General features: G+C 41.2%; 1 protein-coding gene across 2 annotated transcripts in view; it reads left to right on the top strand.

Annotated features, from left to right (window-relative positions):
• The window catches only part of LOC124788227 (phospholipase D1), a 180,664-nt gene that overhangs the window by 137,711 nt on the left and 18,390 nt on the right, over window positions 1-24,563 (top strand). For both annotated transcript variants that reach the window (XM_047255408.1, XM_047255409.1), the window contains 3 exons: window positions 18,071-18,196; window positions 22,441-22,549; window positions 22,655-22,786. In XM_047255408.1, coding sequence (XP_047111364.1) covers window positions 18,071-18,196; window positions 22,441-22,549; window positions 22,655-22,786 — 367 coding nt within the window. The remainder of the gene's footprint in view (window positions 1-18,070; window positions 18,197-22,440; window positions 22,550-22,654; window positions 22,787-24,563) is intronic.

The raw sequence follows: 24,563 nt of genomic DNA, 5'->3' as shown, positions 1-24,563 counted from the left end.
TTCTTGCTGCTGTTAGCAGATTTTCTCAGTAAGTTAAGTCTTGCTACTTTATTATGAGTCTTCTCACAGTGCTGTTTGTATGTCAGTGACTGTCCCAGTATGACACTCACATGTTGGTTAATCTGCATGTTCCAGGGCAATACCATTCCAGGTTATATACTGCTTTCAGTTTGTTTGTTTAGAGCAAAGATGGAAGATACTGACTTGTCTTTAAAGGATTTGGTTTGAGGGAATTTTCCTGTTACTGTACTGACATGGTGCTGAGAGCACATTCCAGGTTTTATTTTATCTCCTCAGAATATTTTCCTGTGTTTTATCTCTGTCACACAAATGTTGTCAATCCCCACTGCTTTTCCCCTTTGTCATTGAGTTTAGTCCTAGGTAGAGTTCTTTCTGCTCTTCTGTAATCTTTGTACGGAGTTCTCATCCATACCATCTTTGACCTCTTACTCTCTCTGACACATGGTCCTTCACCTTTGTCTCATCTCTTCCTCAACAGATAAATCCATTTCACCTTGGATTCTGAGTGTCCTACTGCTCTAGTCAAATAGTCAAATCTTAACCATAATCTCTCTCTCTCTCTCTCTCTCTCTCTCTCTCTCTCTCACTCTCTTTGTCTTTCCCTTTCTTCCCCAAGGAAGGAACTAACAGTTCAAAAACCTAAATTCGTTTTTAGTTTTATATGTGCATATGTACATATTGGCAGTAATCGGATTTTCACCCCCCAAAGGTAAGTACTGGCCAGCTATTTTGTCTCCTTGTTAAATAATGTTAGTAACATTGACATAATTAATCAAAGATGTGGGAAAAGAAGGACAAGGACAGTATAAATCCAGTGGATAGGTAATACAAAATGTATGTAAAATATGGAACTAATATCTGTGTACAAAATGTTTTGCCTTCATGGAAAAATGTTTGCAGTTGTCTACAGAATTATGATTATACCCAGGCATGCACCTCTTCATCTGAAGCAAATTGACGACCACCAATGTCTTCCTTCATGGCTCTGAAAATAATGTGAATTGCATGGAGAGAGATTAGGACTGTATGGAGGATGTTTAAGGGCTCCCAGCGAAACTTCTGGACGGGTTCACATGTTGCCCAGTTTGTTCCAACTACACTGCAGAATATTCACTGGTAAGCCCTTATACATCCTTCAAATAGTCCCTATCTGTCTCCATGCAATTTCCATATTTTTGGAGCCATGAGAAAAGACATTAATGGTTATCAGTTTGCTTCAGATGAAGAGGTGCATGCTTGGGTACATTCACAGTTGCATAGGGAACAGCAAACATTTTTTCATGAAGGCATTGACCGTCTTGTCTCACTGTGGGATAAATGTATTAACAGTTATGGCAATTACTTTGGACATATTAAAGAGTTTACTTATTTTTGTTCCATCTCTCTTGTTTTCATTTGACTACTCATTATAGATCATTGTTTGCGTGTATATGTATGGAGAAGTGAATGATTTTGTAGGACATAATGCCTGGTAAAATGATTCATTTCATGTTTAGTTCATAGTAGAAGCCCTTGAATTGTGCTTGATACACAGTACTCTACAGGCACTCTTTCAAAAATTCTCTTTCCTTTCTCACAAAAATGGTACATTATCTTTTGGTCTAGGAAAGGAAAAACTTCATCATTTATCTAACAGGGATTATCTAAATTTCAGTTCCAAATTCTGAGGCCATGTTCAGTCAGCAGTAAGAGTTCATTACAGAAATGTCCTATCAGTTTGTATCATCTTGTCAATTTGTTGCAACACTGAGGTGCCTCTGCTTTTCACTAGCTGTCAAGCAGTCAAAAAGTTATTGAGCACAGTGTTTGGGTTTTGCAAGTAGAATATCAAAATGAAAAATAAGGGTGGTCTTTACTCTCCAGTTGCTCTCACAATTTTCATATACATCATTTTGTAACCTTGGATAAACATGTCCAGTGCACATAGCACTGTATTTTAATCAGCTGTCATTTTCAGCAGCTATGTCATTTGGTCTTTCTTTATGTTGATGTATCCCCCTGAAAAAGATTGACTAACAGGAGAAATGGTACTCAAATCGACAGCACAATCACTAAAAGTGTCCTGCAAAGTCAAATTGGCTTCTGACACCCGTGTGCCATTAACAATCAAATACACACTCTTTGCCCTGTGTTGTTCCTGAGGAGGCTTACATAATTCCAGTACAGTTTCAGAACTGAATAACTGGAAAATGTTTTTAAGTACATCGAAGGTTGAAAAGTTCCACTTGCACTGAACACTTTTATTGGAACTTATAGGTCACTATCCTATACAATAGATGTTGGCCTCATGTTCGCCAAAAAGATACCATGATACTGTCACATTGTAGCTGTACTCAAGTCGAGTTTGGAAGCACAGTCATCAATGAAATAAAACACTTAGCACTGAATGCACATTAATTACAGACACATATATACGTCCGGAACAGAACTGACTCCTGAATGGAGAATGCTGTTGCTTATACAAAGAATATTCCAGACTATGCAAACATAAGAAGTTTCAAGAACCTTCCGGAAATTTTAAATACTAAACAACAAATGTTTGCTGATGGCATTTGAACCAGAGGACTGCAGTACACCAGGAAGCAAAACTAACCACTTCTCCAAGAGGCCTGTAGCACAATGCCCTCTCCTGAAGAAACAGCCACCTGTAGTTTTAGATGTCCTCATTGGAGCCAATTACAGCACCCTGGATCTAGATCTTGTCTGGGATAAGAATCCTCTGTATGGTAGCACTGGAGGATCATTTCATACATGTTGCATTGTCATGTATTCCTCAGTTTGATGAGCTTCAGTGGTAAGTGGTAGACCCTCCCGTAGAAGTTTCATGTTAATTTTGGGGCATCAGCTTCATTGATGGAGAAACCTCCAATGTCAGTCTGAGCTTCAGGACTGCAGTAAGTCTTCATATGGAGGACATAGATGTCTCTGCGCTTTTGTCGTCTTTGTGAAGGGCCATAATCTTCCACTTCGTATGTGATATCTGACAAGTGACACAGGGTACAATGTGACCCAAAGTAGTGTTTCAGTAACTTTCCACACAGGCATAAAAATGCATATCAGGTCTCTTAGGCTGTCTCACTGGCTGGTGCTTGGCATTATAGTGCTGTCAGTCCTTCTCCTGGGCATCAAGGGTCTGTACACAAGGCAGCTGTCTTGCTTCTGTGGTCCTGTTGACATGTTTCATGTAGTCATTCTGAGTATCATGTGACTGAAACAAGAACAATGTATGAACTGTTGTTTTGGCCCCCTGATCACAGAGCAGAATGAATAGTATGAAGCTGTAGTATCTTGCTTTGCTGTGTTTTATGTGAGTGCCACAACAGGCAATATTGTATCCTAATCTCTGTGTTTGAAATCAACCTACATAGAGAGTGTATCTGCCAATGTCTTATTAAAGCAATCCGTGAGACCATTCATTTGTGTTAATAGGCAATTGTCTTCCTGTGGGTGACAGTGCAGCCTGAAATTACAGATATAATAGTCTTAACTGGAAACTTTTTCACAATCAGAGATCATCACAAGGGGTACTCTGCACTTCAAAATTAGGTCCTCTACAAGGAACCTTGCAATTTCTGGTGCTTCAGCAGTCAGCACAGCTCAGCTTCAGTGACAGTGTAGTGGGTGAGATAGACATTGCAGACTATTATCCATCAATTCCCGTTCATAGACTTCAGGAACCTGTACATGAGGTCAATTCCAATCCAGTGGAACGGTACTGCTGCATGTGGAATTGGTATCAAATGCACCAAAGGTAATTGAGGCATGTGCTTCCATTGTTGGCATTCGCTACAATGTCTGGGTTGTGTCAAACAGATCAGTAGAGACCTGGCAAGTAATATCTGTGTCTGATTCTGACTAGAGCCTTCACAAATTCCAGGTGATCAGATGTTTGAGCATCATGAAAATACTTCATGATTGCTGGCCATAGATGAGCCATGAAGATGAGCAACCATTTCTGTCCCTTTGGGATATAGTTCCTCTTACACAATGTTCTGTTTAAAATTGGAATTTTCCTGTACTAAGTTCCTCCTCCTTCAACAACTCTATTATTTCAGCAATGCCAAATCTTCCCTCTGTTCAGCAGAAGTGCCATTTAATGCAGCAATGACCAAGATATCCTCATTGCCAAAGGTTTCCTTGAAAGGCAGTTGGCATCCTTGCTTTTGTGCCTGTTTTTTAATACCACTGTGACATCGTACTCCTGAAGCCTCAATGCCTATCTTGCCAGTCAACCCAGCATATCCTTCAGGCTATTCAACCAACTTACAGAATGGTGGCTGTCATAGCAGTAAGTGGTTTGCCAAATAAATACAGCCAGAACTTGCTGATGCCCCAAACAACTTCAATGCATTCATTCGCAGTTGCAGAGTAGTTCAGCTTGGACTTGGAGAGTACTATGGAGCCATAAGCTATCACCTTCTCATCAGCATATGGAATTTATACTAGAACTGCACCTATCTGATACCTGATAACTTCGTTGTGGAGTTCCATCTCTGCAGTCTCTTTGTGCAATGCTAGGACTGGGGAAAATGTTGGCATCTTCTTAAAACAAGGAAAGAGCTTTCCTGCACCTCGTTCCAGAAGAAATATTTGCTGTCACCCTGCAGTAGTTCTTGCAAGGCACATGTCTTGGTATAGAAATGCTTTATGAATCACTGGTAGTAAGAGCACATTCTGAGAAAACTGCTTATATCACATATGGGCCAAGGAGTCCGAAAATCTGTGTCTGCTCTTATATTCTCGGAATTGGGACACACTCCTTCACAAATTTTTATTTATTGGGCAGTGAGGAGGCACTTTTAGGATTCAAGCAAAGGCCTGAAGTCTGAACGCACTTCAACAGAGTTGTCTAAGATGGTGGAGCAGGTTGTTCATCATAAATTCGAAGGTGGCTGGAGCCTTGCATAGTCCAAACAGCATAATTTTGAACTTGCAGAGATTGTCAGGAGTTATGAAGGTAGTCTTTTCCCAGTCAGTCTTGATTTGCCAGTAGCCTTTCTCCATGTCCATAGTTGAGAAATACTTTCATACAGTCTAGGTTGTCATCAATCTATGGCAATGTGAAGACATAATTTTTTTCGTTCAGTCATCAGTAGATGATGAAGAAATGTCATGTGCCATCCTGCATGAGCATCTCCCAGAGAGGACCAAAGACTCTGTGAACATTCAGTGATGTCATCATTCAGCATCTTCTCCACTTCCTCTATTATTATCCATTGTTTAGTCAGAGACACAGTATATGAACACTGGATAATTGGAGTTTCATCATGGGCCACTGGGCTGTCTTTCCTCCATTCCAGATTTGAAAGGATCTGAAAATTGGTGCAGGACAGCTAACGCTCGCTGATATAGTTCTTTGGTCAGGCCATGTCCTGTTGCCAGTTTGATAGTACCTCCCCACAGCATTGTTGGTAGTGGTGGCGGAGTAAGATTCGGTGGCACTGAGCTGCCCATCTTGGACTGGTTTGACTCTTCATATGTATGTACCTTTAGAGATGAGTTCTGTCTGCTCTTGACAATTAGCGTCCAAAGTTATCCTTGACCTCCTACAATTCTCATGATTGTCACTAGTATGTAGATCTCTTTTGTGAGCCTGAGTAGCTTCTTGCAATTGACAAAAGCTCCTGATTTTAACTGACCATCGTGATTGATAACTGGAACTCATCTCATTAATGATAACAGGTCTTACATAGTGAACAACCATCCAGAGCAATCACTGTAATGTGAACTTATTGGAATAACTTTGTCAATCTAGAGCTCTTATCTTCTTGGGGATGTGTTCTGTCACACTGCATGCATTCTTGCAACGCATGTTCTTGTCAGCTGGACGTATCGTCCATTTAAGACCTCCAGCACAATTGCTTCCATCTCACAGAACATAATCTTCTGTAAGTGACAATGATAAACTTTCAACATTACAGAAAAAGAAGCACCCGAGTCAAGTAACGCCCGGGTAGGGTGACTGGTGAAGTTGGCATTGATAAGATTTCCTGTCATCTTAGTCCATGGAGGATTTTTATCTGTGGTGAGAACACTTCCATAGATAGTATTGTCACTTAGTTTTCTTGAATTTGGCAGCTAGACGAGTGGTTGTTACCTCCATACGACAATGGGGAATGTCTGCATCATCTTGGGTCGTGACCTCGTCCAGGGTGCAGCGATGAACTTCATTCTTCAGGTTGCTTGTAATCATCTTCCATTGGCCATACTACTATTGAACTCTACCTTTTCCAATGCCCGACAGATTCCAAACCAACAACATCCTTCCTAGTCGCCATCATTAACTATATTCTCACCCACAATTACTTCTCCTTTGAAGGCATTACCTACAAACAAATCTGGGGTATGGCTATGGTCACAGGCATGGCACCATCCTATGCCAACCTATTCATGGCCCATCTAGAGGAACACTTCCTAAAAACCCAGAATCCTAAACCCCCTCACCTGGTTCAGATTCACTGATGACATCTTTGCTATCTGGATCAAAGATGAGGACACCCTATCCACAGTACTCCAGAACCTCAACAACTTCTCCCCCATTTGCTTCACCTGGTCCTACTCAACACAACAAGCCACCTTCCTAGATGTTGACCTCCACCTCAAAGATGGCTACATCTGAACCTCTGTCAATATCAAACCTACTAGCCACCAGCAGTACCTCCACTTTGACAGCTGCCACCCGTTCAATACCAAGAAGTCCCTTCCATACAGCCTAGCCACCCATGGTCGTCGCATCCGCAGTGACTAGCAGTCCTTGAAATATGCCAAGGGTATCACTGAAGCCTTCATTGACCGTAATTATCCTCTCAACCTTGTAGAAGAACAAATCTGTCGTGCCTTATCTTTCCAGTCTCTCACCACCTCCCAAAGTCCCACCGTCCAGCCACAGAGGAACATTCCCCTCGTAACTCAGTACCACCCAGCACTGGAGCAACTGAATTACATTCTCCGCCAGGGTTTCAATTGCCTCTCATCCTGCCCTGAGATGAGAAAAGTCATGCCCACTGTCCTTCCCACCCCTCCCACAGTGTTATTCCCTGTCCACCAAACTTACACAATATACTCATCCATCCTTACACAGTCCCTGTTCCCAATCCCTTACCACATGGCTCATACCCTGTAATAGACCTAGATGCAAGACCTGTCCCATACATACTCCCGCCGCCATCTACCCCAGTCTGGTCACTAACATCACCTATCCCATCAAAGGCAGGGCCATCTGTGAAACCAGCCATGTGGTCTACAAGCTAGGCTGCAACCACTGTGCTGCATTCTATGTAGGCACGGCAAGCAACAAGCTCTCTGTCCGCGTGAATGGCCACCGACAAACTGCGGCCAAGAAACAAGTGGACCACCCTGTTCCATGACTGCTTCACAGCCTGTGCCCTATGGATTGTTCCCACCAACGCCAGCTTTTCTGAATTGTGCAGGTGGGAAATTTCCCTTCAATACATCCTATGGTCTCGTAACCCTCCTGGCTTCAACCTCCGTTATTCACTGTCCTCAACAATCAAGCCCCTTCCCTGTTCCCATTCCATCACTACACAGTTGTCATCCCACCACCACACCAAGTCTTTTTATTTCTCTCCTTTTCCACTACTCACCCCCCCCCTCCCCTGCCCTCCGTCTAACCTGCAGCACTTCACTATCTGCTGCCCCCACCATACTATCCCTCCCCGTCTCAGCCTCCTCCTTACCCAGTCATGCACTGGTGTTGCTGCTCGCAGTGTGCTTTCCGTTGCCTGAGGCTGCAGTCGTTTGTGTGCGTGTGTCAGTGTGCGATTTGCAGGGGGGGATGGTGGGGATTTCCCCCCGTCTGCAGCAGACCATCCCCTCCTCTGGTTTTAGTTTATGCATCCCAGCCTGGGATATTTATTTCCCACGCACTGGAGTAAAACTTTACATATAATTTAAATTTGTGGAGCCGAACACTGAAAGTTTTTAATAAGTCTTACTATTAATATGTTTCAGTTTTCTATCATCAGAATAAGTACAACTTTTCACAAATGTGCCTCTACTTTTTGAATTCCCCTCGTATATCTGTACCCGTATGTAGATGATTTTGTAAGTAAGCTTTACCTATAATGTACTTTTAAAGATATAACAAGGGATGGCTTTTCTGATAGTGCATACGCGTCAATAGTGAGTTTCGGCATTAACATCTATTTATAAATAGCTGTTTAACTATGTTAACGCCACGGTCCAAGCTAGTAACATCCCCCCCACTGGTAAAAGCACAAATCGCACCCTGGTGTGTGTGTGTGTGTGTGTGTGTGTGTGTGTGTGTGTGTGTGTGTGTGTCTGCTGTGCGCGCGCGGTTGCTTGTGTGCTTGCATGCTTATTGGTGATGAAGGCCAATGTCCGAAAGCTTTAATTGTGGAAGTCTTTTTTTTGTTGTGCCTATCTGTGACTCAGCATCTCCACTGTATGGTGAGTAGCAACTTTCCGTCTCATAATATTGTTACATTCCATCCTGTATTTTCCATTGTTTGATTTCTTCCTAAATATTCCCTATTACTTCCTCACGTTTGAGGTAGACATTTGAGGCCACTATCTCTTGTGTGCTCAGTACAAGATCTCTGGCCGCCTTAAACCTCTGTATCTTTTCCCTTAGTACTTGTTGCTGAAAACGCTCCAAACAGGAGGAGGAGGTGGTGGTGGTGGTGGTGGTGGTGGTGGTCCTCCACACTTGGGAGTCAATGGTACCTCTTTCATCCGACTCTCTTTCTGTTGCAGTGCACTGGCACCCCTTGATGGACTGTTGTTTTCATCTTTTACTGGAAGGTGTTGATAAATGTCTTCTGTGACTCCTTTCATGAAACGTGAAATTCTGTCAACTTCTGTCATACTGAGAATAACAATGTTGCATAGGGCCATAACATTTTATATGGACGATTGTATCGTTTCCCCATGCCTCATGTGCAGTTGACTTACTTGACTTACTATTGGTCTCCTGAATATACAGAGCTCTGGAATGATCTGGCTTGTATTCTGGCTCTTGTCCATGTAAAAGATGGCTTTTACATTGCGTAATTAGTCACGGTGATGCAGATGTTTTGAAGTATCCAGTGTCTCTACCAAACCATGCCACATCGTAACCACACAAAGTCCAAATACAAAAGCAGACTAGTCAGTGAAGTACAATACTTAGCACTGAAAGCACGTTTATTATAGACACTAAATGTACAGCCAGAACAGTGCTGACTTCCAGAAAGAGAATGCTGCTATTTATACCAACATAGAATATTCAAAAACAAGTAAACTTTACAAGTGTAAAAGTTTTGAAAATCTTCCAGAAATTTAAATACTAAATAACAAATATTTCCTGGTGGTGGGATTTGAACTGACGATCCACACTTCACAAGGCATGCAGCACAGCTTGTAGCAGCAATATTTGCTCTCCTGAGCCATTCCTGCAATCACTGCAAGATGTCTGCTATGTATGATGATGATGATTGGTTTGTGGGGCACTCAACTGTGTGGTTATCAGCACCCATACAAATTCCCAACCTTTGCTCAGTCCAGTCTCGCCAGTTTCATGAATGATGATGAAATGATGAGGACAACACAAACACTCAGTCATCTCAAGGCAGGTGAAAATCGCTGACCCCACCGGGAATCGAACACAGGACCCCGTGCTCAGGAAGCAAGAACGTGACTGCAAGACCACAAGCTGCGGACGGCTGTTATGGAAGGTGTATCTACTTACTCTACAGCAAATTAAAATATATCTCTGACCATATATTTAACTACTTATTACATTTCAGTGGAGGCTGTGGCTCATATTGCCAAAGGCTATAAACTGTAACAGAGTCACCTTTTCCACACTGGTTACACGAGAGTGACACGAAAACACTTATTCTACAAGAAGTCTAATGCTAAAACTTCAATGACATGCAGTCTGCAACCTCACCCCCCCCCCCCCTCCCTTGCACCCCACCCTATGGCCCCCCTCAACACCATCCCCCATTCATAGTGCCACAAAAGTATGTGTTTTTTTTTGGGAGGGGGTAATTAATGAGTTTGCTCCTTAAGCACAAAATCTATTTTTTTCCCCCGTCTAGACTAATGCGTAATTGGAGTGGATACTAGGGATATTGTAACTGTAACAGTTTCTTGATCACCATCTGACTCTGAGCTCAGAAAGCATTTGTTTTCCTTGAGAAGATAATGCTTGCCCCTCACAAGCCATGACTATACAAACTAAAGGTAAACTTAGCAGAAGCAGAAACTGAAAACAGTGAGTATCATGACCTGTTGCTGACCAAATTGTCAGTTGGTAGATAACATTTATTTCACTGTCTATAGCTACTGTCTGTTCTTGTAAATGCCTTAAACAGACACAGCCCATGTTTCACAAACATTTTTAATGAGTGATTATTTATTAACATCCAAGCTGCCGTAGACTATGAGTGAAAATGCAGTAACTCATGCAGAGAGGGGCTGATGTCACCCAAAATGGGGTAATTTAATTTTTATTAAAGAGCAATGGTGTATTCACATTGTGGTGACATTTTGTTTTCTCTGTTTCATGCTATATGCCAGAACAGGTGATATGTAAGCCAGCTGAGAAGTTCAGTATTGCCACTAACATTTTTGCTTCATATGAGTTGTGGGTATTTAACATGATGATTAGCTTCAACATCACGGTGCCTTACTAGCCACAGTCTTATTGTGGGTAGGATTGTCTTTGTTGGGGTAGTATTGTATTGCTTTGAAGCAAGTTATTTGAGACTACAGTTAGCCTTGGAAACATAACCTAAGAGCACCTCAATATTTTCACATACCTAAAGGATTGCTTACTCTCATTACATTATGGTAGAAATTGTAGAACTAACTGGTGATCAAATATTGCACCTATTGTAATCATTTTTCTTATTGTCATTAACATCAGTGCTCCATGAATTAGTGCAGGATGTGACTTTTGCTTAAATTTTGTCCTTTTTTTGATTTATTTATTTATGTTGTGGGTACATAACAACTCATCAGTTGATAATATTTTTGGCATTTGTATGTTAATTATATTCACACAGAGATATGTAGGTACTCCACAAACTACCTTATGGAGTATGGTGGAGAATACACCATATACTGCCACATTTTCCCCCATTTCCTGTTTCATTCACAACCGGTGTGCAAGAATAAAGAATTCCAGTAAGCCTTCATAAAAACTCAAATTTCTCTGATTTCAGCATCACACTAACATCATAAGATACACATGAAAGGATGATAGATGTCATTGAATTCTTCTTGTAACATGAAAGCTTTGAATTTTAAAATAAACCTCTCTGACACACAACTGCTCTTCTGTAGCACCAGCCAATGCAGTTGGGTGATCATCTCTACGACACTGGCACACTTACTATTGATGCCATAGTGAAATTTGCTGCTCTTCTTTGGTTCTGCCCCCCATCTCTGCATTAACACTATTGACAAGAGTCTAGAATGCAAAGCAGTATCCCTAAATCCGACGAACAAGCATTTTGAATGTTACTTCCTTCACAGATGAAGTAAATTTGCTTAGAATTCTTGAAGTGAGTCTTTGTGTAGCATTCCCCTCAACTGCGACTAGTTTTACATGATTACTCCACTGTAGGTCATTGCAGATGTGTCTGCTGATTTGCCAACCATATAATCAAATAATAATTTGTCTTCCTGACTCTTTCATGCAGTCCTTACACCAAGCAAGCAACACTTACAGACCTTCCTGACTTTTACTACATTTTTTTGGGGTTGAAGTGTCATTTTCTGGTGCTATAACTTCCCTACTATTTGAGCAACATGAGCCACAAACAGCCTCACATAGCTTTAATGTTACACACCAGATCATTTATATAGATCATGAACAGTAATGATCCCTATAACACTCTCTTTGGGTACACATGAAATTGCTTTCGCATTTAATGATCATTTCTGTTATAAATGACTTGCGTACTTGTCTCTGTTAGAAAGTCCTGACTAGAGTAACAACCCTGCTTCACTATTCTGTAAGCTCATCTTATGTTCACTAGATAACAATATATCATTGTACCAAATACACATGGAAAGTAAAGACATCAGCCGGAGTGTCATAATCAACTGCCGTTGGATCTTCTGCATGATCAGTCTAGGTGGCACAGTGTACACCACACTGGAATTGCACACAGGAGGACAGTGGTTCAAATCCCCATCTGGCCATTCAGATTAAGGTTTCCCATGATATCCCCTAAAGTGCTTAAGGCAAATGGCGGGATGGTTCCTTTTGACAAAGGTACCATCAATATCCTTCCCTAATCTGAGCTTGTTCTTCATCTCTTAATGACCTCGTTGTTGACAGGGTGTCGAACTCTAATCTGCTGTCCCTTTTTTGGGTCTTGTGGCTGAACAGGGCAAGCTGAGTTTCAGAAGACTGCTATTTGTGGATTCTATATTGATTCCTACAGAGTAATCTTTCAAACCCAAAAAGTTTTCCATAATCCTGCAAAAGATTAGAATTAGTGTTGTGGGCCTGTATGTATGTGCATCTGTCTTGCGACATATGTATCTGTCTCATGGCATGTCTTGAATTTAGGACATTGTTTGAAATGAGGTTATCAAGGCAGTGAAGCATTCCAATTGATTAGTAAAGGCACATGTCATTCCTATGATAAACTGCTGCTATAGGGGGAACAAGTTCTTGCCTTACACTAGCTATATAGAACTGTTCAGGTGTCCCATCAAGATCAGTCACATGTTGTATCGTGCAGCACTGGTAGTTGATTTACTATTTTACAGCCACGTACTGTGATACCAATGACTTTGCTCTTCATCAACAATTGTGAGGAGGAAGTATATTACAGTCTTCCTCAATAAAACATTTTCGGAAGATGCAATTCAGTATTTCATCCTCCTTTGTGTTACCTTCTGTATCAGTGCCAATATGATCATTGAACAACTGGAGAGATTACAGTGATCAGTTTGTTGACAGAATTTAGGACCGAAATTTCCCCTACAATTTTCACTATTATTACGTATGTAGTGTCTGTTCTTTCAGACGTGTCCAAAAGAACAGACACCATTTTGGATTCTATGACCATATACATATATACATGATGTAAGTGGAACTCTGACGTCAGCCACAATTGGACATTGAAATAAATACAATGGTGACAAATGAAAATTTGCACCAAACTGTGACTCAAACCCAGATTTCCCCTGGTCGCCTTAACTGCTTCAACTGTACTAGCATGGTTTTCATCCAACTCAAATTTTCGAATTGTCATGCACTACACAAGTAGCATCCACTGTCCATTATCCTCATTGCTCGCTGCTTCACGTTATTCCCATAGGAGTTCAGGACATAGTGTGCATCCGCAGTGAAGGTATTGTGAGGGTTTGTACCGACGAAGTGCGTTTTCTTACAGTTAGGCCTCGGCACTGCTCAGACGACAATCCTGCAAAGTCCCAAAAACTCTTCTTGCGATGGCTTTCAAGCTACTAACAGAAAAGCCATGTACTAGTTAATGCCTTAGTTTATTAAAATTCATTAATTCATAAAACATTGGAACCTTCAATTGACAACTTGAATGTATCATCTAGCTGAGTCAACATCAGGTCTGACCTAACTGAATGTTTAACATTGAATCTCGAATATATACTGTAGTTGTTGAGAAGTCCATGGCAAAGAACTTCTCCAGCAAGGGCTGCATGGCACAGCACACAGCTTTGCACACTTGGAGGACACACTGTATGATGACGTAATCGCATAGTAAGGAGACCTTGCATTGCTGCAAGTCACCCCAGGAATAACCCAAACATAAAGTTACCACCAAACAAAAACAGTATCACAGTAGTATTTTAATTAATGAACAAGAATTATATTTTGGCTGGACCTAGTTCAAAATATCTACTCTCGTTCAGTCATATAAGACCTCAAATTCTGAACTTGTCACACACTACACATCTAGCAAACACTGTCCATTATACTCGTTGCACATAGATTCACCTGATTCCTGCAAGAGTTCCTGTAGTGTGCATCTGCACTGTGAAGGTACCACTTTAACTAGATTGCTAGATAGGGCTTTATTTTTGATCTCATTGAATACTTCTTGCATTTTTCTCCATACATTCATGGTGTCTTAATCCAGCTGTAGTTTGTCAACAAGAATTTGGCTTCATTAAAATCTGTGATTATTTGCTCTTTGCTTTTATAACAACTTTGACGCAGCAGCTGAACCGAAGTGAGTCTTTCCGATCCCTCATAATCTTGATATCTTTCTTCGCATAAACATGTCAAGAATTTTACCTATTGAAACTTCACCTTCTTCCCCAGAAATCAGTTGTGGGTTGTGGTTTCAGCACTAGGAAAGGCTGTGTAGCTCTTATGAGTGTGTTCAAATTCCCAAATACCAGAGAGGCTTGCCAACTATTTTGTTTCAAAATACATGTTTTTGGCAGTTCCACCTAATGTACACTTCTCGAACATCTAACTGTACCTAACAGGCTGAGGCAGCAACATTGAAAAAGGATTGGCACAGTTCGACCTTTCTCTTTAAAATACTGGTGCCTTCACACATTTCAGTGTGGTGCATGACACATACTCAGCCATCGACCTTTCGATCTGCAGCCCTAGCCTATTACCATCTGTCAAATGGAGTGTGCATGACGACTTATGCGGTAGTGACCACTTTCAGATCTTTCACTCTTCTGGGTGCCCCAGCAGATGGGCTATGAATAAGGCTCACTGGAACTTGTTCACCTCCATTGCCACTATTGAGCCTCTTTCCAGTGACGCCATTGATGCAGTGGTTCACTCGGTCACCAACGGCATCGTTACTGCCACAGAATCTGCCATTTCCTGTTCTTCTGGGTCCCCTCCTCAGTCCCGTCTAGATTACGGGAGCCTGGCTTACAGTTCGGCATCACCTTCTGTGTTGCAGTTGCTTGACCCCATCCTTCAAAGCGGGATCCGACTCACCACTGGAGCTTTCCGGACAAGCCCTGTCAACAGCATACTTGTGGAGGCAGGTGTCCCTCCATTGTGGTTCTGTCGCCAACAATTAGTGGCCGCTTACGCTACACATGTTTGTAGCTTGCTCGGGCATCCCACCTATCCTGTTCCCTCAGTCGGTCATCCATCTTCTGGAATGGCGGCCCTGGTCAGGGTGTTCGATCGCAGTTTGCGTCAGAGCTCTTCTCTCTGGGCTTGAGGTTTTCCCTCTTCCAGCTCTTTTCTGGGCCCCTCTACATATACCCCCGTCGTGTGTGCTCCGCCCATGCCTTCAGCTCGATTCGGCACAGGGCCCGAAGGACTCAGTCCCTCCTGAGGCCCTCCGCCACCACTTTCTTTCAATCCTTGCCACATTTCAAGGCTCTAACATTGTCTATACTGATGGTTCGATGGTTGCTGGTCGTGTCGGTTATGCTCTTACTTTAAGGGTCATTATAAACGACACTCGTTGCCGGTTGGCTGCAGTGTTTTCACTGCCGAGCTGGTCACCATCTCTCGCGCCTAGGGTATATCCGCTCCTGCTCAGGTGAGTCCTTCGTTATCTGTAGTGACTCCCTGAGTGGTTTACGAGCTATCGACCAGTGTTTCCCTCACTCTCATCTGGTGATGGCTATCCAGGAGTCCCTCCATACTCTTGCCCGTTGCGGCTGCTCTGTGGTCTTTGCGTGGACCCCGGGTCATGTCAGCATCCCGGGAAATGAATGTGTTGACACGCTGGCCAAACAGGCTGTCAGTGCACCAGCCTTGGAGAGTGACCTCAGGTCAGTTTTGTGGCAGAAGGCACTCCGCACCTGGGGTGAAGAATGTCGCACCCTTCCTTCACCCAACAAACTTCGGGCCATCAAGGAGGCTACCGGTGCATGGCGCTCCTCCTTGTGGGTCTCTCGCAAGGACTCTGTTGTCCTCTCCCAGCTGCACATTGGCCACACCTGGATAACACACAGCTATTTATTGCACCGTGAGAACCCGCCTTCATGTCGCTGTGGGTCAGCTTTGATGGTGGTCCACATCTTGTTGGACTGGCCGCTTTTAACTCAGCTCAGCCAGACGTTTGCACTGCTTGATATGCTTCCTGCAATTTTATCAGATGACATTGCGATGGCAGATTTAGTTTTGAGTATTATTCGTGCAGGGGTTTTTTATCACTTGATCTAAGTGTTTGTCCTTTTTTTGTGTTGAGTCTGGCATTGATGTTTTTAGTGCATATCTTGGTGGTTGGCTTTTCCTTTTTTGTTTCTATGGTTGGCCAACCACTGTCACACTCAGTGTAATTTTAATTCCTTTTTCCTGGTCTCTGTCTGTGTCTTTCTTGTCATGTGTTGTCTCTTGTCATCTCCATTGTTTGTTCTTATTCTTTGTGGGTGTTTCAAGTTCATGGAAAAAGGAACCAATGGCCCTAGTAGTCTGGTCCTTTCAATCCCACAAACCAACCAACCAGTCTAACTGCACCTAATGTAGCAAAAAGAACCGTGCAAGTAATTCTCTTTATCAAGCAAAAGCCATTAGCAAGCAATGAAGTTGCTAGCAATGGAATGTATTGACAAATGTTTCATGCCCTTATTTTATGTAACCATTCGCAAAACTTGTGCCAGGTGATGACACTTAAGTTACTTTGCTCTGGTGCTTTCTCGTGAGATGCTTACAAATTTAGCATGCTTTTGCTACAGTGGATAAATTGCCAATGACAGAAACATAAAAGTATGTTTAACACTATCAAAACCTTGATATTAATCATTGGTTAAAGATGCATCAAAGCATATTAAATAGATGAAGAGATAGGGAATTGAGAGTGAAGGTTGAACCACTCTGTTGATCCCCTTCATTGCAATTAGCAGTATGTGAAAAATCATGTGGAGGTTGGTTTGGACTCCCTTAGGCTCAGCTAGCTGCCCCTTCTGGAAGCCTATAACAGCTATACTCTACAGAAGCCACACCTTCAAACCTCTGTTACATGGAACTAAATGACATTTACCATCTGTGTAGTATCAATAGTTCTGAAAAAGTTGACAGTCATCATTTAATCTGTGGAGAAAATGTCCTAAATTCTTCCTGATAATTCAAATTCCGTAATACACTATTTAAAAATATATTTTAATGTATCTCTTGGGGTGGTTCTGCCTAAGATCTGTTAACTGTTTCTTGTCACACTTACAATGCAAAAATATTATCCTACCTTATCATTCCTGTCAATACCTGTAGCCACTGATATTGTAATAGCCATATTATCACTGATACCAGTCCACAGCTCGTGGTCTTGTGGTAGCGTTCTCACCTCCCGCGCACGGGGTCCCGGGTTCGATTCCCGGCGGGGTCAGGGATTTTCTCTGCCTCGTGATGACTGGGTGTTGTGTGTTCTTCATCATCATTGACTCACAAGTCGCCGAAGTGGCATCAACTAAAAAGGACTTGCAATACGGCAGCCAAACTTCCCCGCATGGGGCCTCCCAGCCAACAATGCCATACGATCATTTCATTTTTCATTTTTTCACTGATACCCTCCTGAATTATCTAGCTCAAGAAGTTATGATCTGTTTGTTAGTGAGGGATTGAAGATTGTACTGCCAAAAATACATTCTTTGAGTAACTGCTCAAGGTAAGATAGGACATTTAACATGAAATCACGTGAATCTCTGTTCCTGTCTCCTGCTTTAATCAGTTAACTTCTGTCTGATGGAAGCTACAATAACCTCATTTATTTAATTGAGTACTTTACACCAATAAATACGCCATTGTCCCTGGTGTCTGTCCTACCCTTGCAGTGCATTTCTAATCATAATTCAAGATTTGGTTTCATTTAGCTTTACATTACTAATGCTACATGGGCATTATTATGTTATTGTTAATAATTGAGATATGGTGTTAAACAGGTGCTCTGACAATGGTAACTCCTTCATTTAACGAATGCCATATTAACATCACCTTCCTCTGCCCCGAGAGGAAGAAGTAATGAGGTTGATATACTCTTTATAGTTACATATATTCCTTACAATTAATGCTAGAATGTATTAGTACTGCGCTATGCATTTTGAACAAGTTGTGGTGGCAAAGCAAGTGATTTCACTTCTTTGTTTATATGTATAGGCAGAGAGCAGTATTCAGAGTTTTTGTTGTCATGCCACTACTTCCTGGCTTTGAAGGAGATGTTGGGAGCCCTACAAGTACTGCACTGCATGCTGTCACCCACTGGAATTATGCTTCAATTTCAAGGTATGTATCAGTACTGCACATCTACCTGTAATATTTAACACAAAAAGACTTTTTCAACCCTGTACACCCAAATTTGTAACTGTTCATTCAAATTTGGAGAAAATATCATTAGCATAATGTCATACTATTAGCAACACTATGCTCGTGGCAAAGCACTTGGCAAATAAGTTGAACAGAACAAATAGTGTGTTGAAATGGGGTTATTAAGATAAGCCTCAACAAAAGTGATACAAGAATGATGGATATTCTGATTAAAATAGATGATACTGAATAAATTAAATATGAGATGGAAAAAGCAGTACAAGATTTCTGTTCATAGCAAAATAACTGACAACAGTTTAAGTAAGGAGGTTAAAAATGCAGGCTTTTAATGGGAAGGACAGCATTCCTGAAAAGGAGAAATGTATTAATGTCAAATATAACTAAAGTTAAAATGTGAACAATGAACAGTTCAGACAAGGAGAGCATAGAAGCTTTTGAAATTTGATGGTACATAAGAATACTAAAGATTAAACAAATAGGTAGAATAATTAATGGCAAGATTGGGAAGAAATGAAATTTATGGTGTAACTTCAGTAAAAGAAGGGATCAGTTGATAGGACACCTCAGGTTGATAGGACAAACCCTGAGGCATCAAGGAGTCATCAGTTTGGTAATGGAGGGATGTGAAGGGGCTGAATATTGTAGAGGGAAATAAAGGCTTGACTGCTGAAAGCAGGTTTGAATGGATGCAGGTTGCAGTAGTTATGCAGAGAGGAAGAGGCTTGCACATGATAGACCAACATGGAGAGCTGCATCAAACCAGTGTTCCAGCTTTGGTTGAGTATCATGTGTGCTACAGAGAAGCAGTGAATTGAAATTCACCTGATGTTCAGTCTTTCAGACACTGTTCTTCTCATCTGAAAAAAGACTGGTAAAAAAGCTTTCTGATTTACCTGAACTGTTTCAGTACTGTGAGAACCACAAAGTCCTTGGTGATAGTGTTTCAGATACTAAGTGTAACATTTTACCAACCACTTCTTCTGAAAATAATCTGATTATGTAAATTCAACAATGGCTGTTCCGTGGTAGACCACGATAATCATCACCATCAACATACATTGTTAACAGGCTCTTACTCTTCCAAAATGTAAATACCTCTAATTTTTTCTGTTATTTGTGTATTGTTAAAAGATATAAACCAGTCAATAATAAGCAGCAGCTGCTTAATTGTAACTGATGAATTGGCAGTCTTTTTAAAAATAATGACTTTCCCATTAGTTTTACTACTATGTCCCTACAGAACTTGTATAAGCAGAAAGATCTGTCAGTTCAATAATACAAGGATCGCTTTTTAAGTTGTTCCAAATTACCATAAGTGCTTAAAGAAACTGTGCTGTGGAGAAATTTGGAAATTTCATGTAAAGGTTTCCGTAGGATGATTTTTGTACAATCTTGTAGGGGACTAACTCAACAACAGTGTATCAAATTACTTTGTTCAACTTTTTCAAGCTTTCATGTCATTGACAACAAACCAGTTGTTGCAAAAATCATGGATGGTGTGAGCAATGTGACTGAAGAGGTTAGGCATGTAACTTACTGCCAGGTGCATTCTTAGTCATGTCAGAGACTACAGTACATTCAGTTTTGCATCTTTAATGCATCAAAAAAGATCTGTTCTCTGCGCATATTGCACAGTTTGAAGCTCAAAAACTGGCTCATGCCAGTTGGTGGAAGGAGGAGAATCAACCAAGGAAATGAAAAATTTGTATACTCATCATAACAGAAGACAGATATACTCATATGAGCTCAGAAGTAAGCAGCAATCAATTGCTTGAGTGTCAATGCTGAATGATATATAACAGTTTGTTTGTGACAAGTAACCAAAGTCAGAAAAAAATTCAAAAACGGCACATCTTTCATCATCACGGCAATGACAGCTATCAAACAGTTGATCATTTGAGGGGTGAAAAATCGAATTACTGTCTCATTGTCTGAGTTATCACCAGAAGACTTCTTTTTATGTTCTTATGTCAAACAAAAACTGTGTGGACAGTTATTTTCAACACCTCAAGAAATTGTTGGATCTTTTCTAAGCCATGTTATTAAGGGACTAACATTGGACTGAACCCTGCCCACCTCCCACAATTGTTTCAAATGTATGCTAAAGTGTGTGAATTTTAAAGTTGGGTATTTTCAGAAACAATAAAACAGTTTATGCAAAAAATTTTTGCTTGTATTATTTTTGTAAAAACTTAACAGGTGGCCCTCATAATTACCTGTGTGATTTCTGTGTATCAATGCCAATGACAGGTGAGGTGTAAATGTTTGTTTGCCATTTTTGACTGATATACGGGGAACCGTGTAACATTTGTTGGTAACGTGAAATGTTGAAAATTATTGGCTGTGAGCTCAGTGAATCAAATTGGTCATTGGAGGGCTATAGCAGTAGTGTATGCAGTAGAAGACGTACAGAGAAAGGCAGCGCAGAGCATGGAGAGGGAGATGAGGCACCTATTGGAAGAGTAAGTAAATATGAGTAAAGGCAGGGAACAGAGTGAAAGAAGACAGTTAAATAGGACAAAGAAACTGAGAGATGCAGAACATGGAAAGGGAATGTACAAAGGGCTAAGGGCACAGAACTGGGATAATGAGAAGAAAACAAAAATTAGTAAAAGCAAATAAAAAACTAAACTATAAAGAGAAACAGTGGACATAAGAGTATAGTAGCCAAGTTAAAAATGCAAAGTTTTAATGTTGTAAGTGGGTGCACATTTCAAATGTCATTCATCTGGAGGTATTTTTGTTTTTGCTAATTTTTTTCCACTTCGAGATTTCTATTATCATAACTCTTAATTATTTAAATATTCCAAATGTGTTGTTGCGTAAGATCAAGCAGAGATACACTATGTGATCAAATGTATCCGGACACCCCCAAAAACATACGTGTTTCATATTAGGTGCATTGTGCTGTCACCTAGTGCCAGGTACTCCATATCAGCACCTCAGTAGTCATTAGACATCATGAGAGAGCAGAATGGAGTGCTCCGTGGAACTCAGACTTCAAACATGGTCACGTGATTGGGTGTCACTTGGGTCAGACTTATGTATGCAAGATTTTCACACTCCTAAACATCCCCAGGTCCACTGTTTATGATGTCATAGAGAAGTGGAAATGTGAAGGGACACGTACAGCACAAAAACTTACAGGCCGACCTCGTCTGTTGACTGACAGAGACCGCAGACAGTTGAAGAGGGTCGTAATGTGTAATTAGCAGACATCTATCCAGATCATGACTCAGGAATTCCAGACTGCATCAGGATCCACTGCAAGTACTACGACAGTTAGGCAGGATGTGAGGAAGCTTGGATTTCATAGTCGAGCAGCTGCTCATAAGCCACACATTATGCTGGTAAATGGCAAACGGCGTCTCACTTGGTGTAAGGAGTGTGAACATTGGAGGGTGGAACAGTGGGAAAATGTCGTGTGGAGTGACAAATCATGGTACACAATGTAGCAATCCGATGGCAGGGTGTGGGTATGGTGAATGCCCAGTGAATGTCATCTGCCAGCGTGAGTAGTGCCAACAGTAAAATTTGGAGGAGGTGGTGTTATGGTGTGCTCGTGTTTTTCATGGAGGGGATTTGCACCCCCTTGTTGTTGTGCGTGGAACTATCACAGCACAGGCCTACATTGACGTTTTAAGCACCTCCTTGCTTCCCACTGTTGAAGAGCAATTCAGGGATGGTGATTGCAGTTTTCAACACAGTCGAGCACCTGTTCATAACGCACAGCCTGGGATGGAGTTGTTACAGAACAATAACATCCCTGTAGTGGACTGGCCTGCGCAGAATCCTGACGAACACCTTTGGGATATTTTGGAACGCCAACTTTGTGCCGGGCCTCACTGACTGACATCGATACCTCTCCTCAGTGCAGCACTCCGTAAAGAATGGGCTGCCATTCCCCAAGAAACCTTCCAGCATCTTATTGGACGTATGCCTGCAAGAGTGGAAGCTGCCATCAAGGCTAAAGATGGGCTAACACCGTACTGATTCCAGTTTTACCGAAGGAGGGCACCAAGAACTTGTTAAGTCATTTTCAGCCAGGTGTCCTCATACTTTTGATCACATAGTATACATTCTACCTGTGAAACACAGTACAATTCCTGTGGCAGACTGATGAAAGCAGGAAGAGGAAGAACTGCACATGATTATGAAACACAAGAATGAAAAGTAGTGTCTCAGTTTTTTTTCTGTTGCAGGGGGAAAGATGCTATTTTAAATAAGTTGAAGGAAGCTGGTATTGAAGACCCCAGTGAATATATAACATTCCATGGCCTGCGGACACATTCTGTCTTGAATGGGGACTTGGTGAGAATTTACATTATTTGAGATAAGTGTGTTGTAACTTATACAGAGTTTCTTCTCTGTGAGCATAAACGTATTCTCAAAAATGTCCTCCTTCATTCCTGGCAGGTGTCTGAACTGATATATGTTCATTCAAAACTACTAATTGCAGATGACAATACTGTAATATGTGGATCTGCAAACATCAATGACAGATCGTTGATTGGTAAACGTGATTCGGAAGTGGCAGTTGTGTTACAGGTATGTAATTGTGTTTTTTAGTGGTGAAGGAGTGTTCACAGTGAAGTACTGAGGTAATTTGAAGGACAGTGAGTGCAGTGAACGAGTAGGATAAGGAGAATAAATTTCACCGAAAAAGATCTTCTCGGTATTAAAACCACATAATTTTAAATAAATTCTTGAAACTTAGATATCTATAAGCAAAATAATGTAAAAACCTCAAAAATTATTCAAAGAGATGCATTGAATATTCAGCCATGCCACTATGAAAGACTCTGAAAACAATATATATTTATAAATATACACGGTCAACTAAACCTGGCCACCTCTATAGTGAAGGAAATTCAAATAGACCTGTGGGAGAGGGAGAGGGGGCAACCATGATCATGGAACCAAAGCTCCTCATATCTCCATCTTAGAAAAAAAATGTTGACATGACCTCTGTTCATCAAATTAAAGTAACTTGAAAACTCTACATCCTACATAAATTATAACCATGATAGCTATCAAGCAGGATCAACACCCTTACAATTCAGTACATGAATTTTTGTTGTTGTTGTTGTTGTTTTTGTTGCTATTGTTGTTGTTGTTGCTGTTGTTGTTGTTGTGGTCTTCAGTCCAGATACTGGTTTGATGCAGCTTTCCATGCTACTCTATCGTGTGCAAGCTTCTTCATCCCCAGTAACTACTGCAACCTACATCCTTCTGAATCTGCTTAGAGTATTCATCTCTTGGTCTCCCTCCATGATGTGTACCCTCCACGCTGCCCTCCAATACTAAATTGGTGATCCCTTGATGCCTCAGAACATGTCCTACCAATTGATCCCTTCTTCTAGTCAAGTTGTGCCACGAACTCCTCTTCTCCCCAATTCTATTCTGTACCTCCTCATTAGTTGCATGATCTATCCATCTAATCTTCAGCATTCTTCTGTAGCACCACATTTCGAAAGCTTCTATTCAACATGACTTAAACGTCCATGTTTCACTTCAGTACATGGCTATACTCCACACAAATACTTTCAGAAATGACTTCCTGACATTTATATCTATACTAAATGTTAACAAATTTCTCTTCAGAAACACTTTCCTAGCCATTGCCAGTCTACATTTTATATCCTCTCTACTTCCACCATCACAGTTACTTTGCTCCCCAAATAGCAACACTCCTTTACTACTTTAAGTGTGTCATTTCCTAATCTAATTCCCTCAGCATCACCCGACTTAATTCGACTACATTCCATTATCCTCGTTTTGCTTTTGTTGATGTTCATCTTATATCCTCCTTTCAAGACACTGTCCATTCCATTCAACTGCTCTTCCAAGTCCTTTGCTGTCTCTGACAGAATTACAATGTCATCGGCGAACCTCAAAGTTTTTATTTCTTCTCCATGGATTTTAATACCTACTCCAAATTTTTCTTTTGTTTCCTTTACTGCTCAATATACAGATTGAATAACATTGGGGATAGGCTACAACCCTGTCTCACTGCCTTCCCAACCACTGCTTCCCTTTCATGCCCCTCGACTCTTATAACTGCCATCTGGTTTCTGTACAGATTCTAAGTAGCCTTTTGCTCCCTGTATTTTATCCCTGCCACCTTCAGAATTTGAAAGAGAATATTCCAGTCAACATTGTCAAAAGCTTCCTCTAAGTCTACAAATGCTAGAAATGTAGGTTTGCCTTTCCTTAATATATCTTCTAAGATAATTCGTAGGGTCAGTATTGCCTCACGTGTTCCAACATTTCCACGGAATCGAAACTGATCATCCCCGAGTTCGGCTTCTACCAGTTTTCCCAT

Source organism: Schistocerca piceifrons, chromosome 3 (assembly GCF_021461385.2).
Source record: "Schistocerca piceifrons isolate TAMUIC-IGC-003096 chromosome 3, iqSchPice1.1, whole genome shotgun sequence".
Taxonomy (NCBI): domain Eukaryota; kingdom Metazoa; phylum Arthropoda; class Insecta; order Orthoptera; family Acrididae; genus Schistocerca; species Schistocerca piceifrons.
This window is presented reverse-complemented; position numbering and strand designations above follow the sequence as displayed.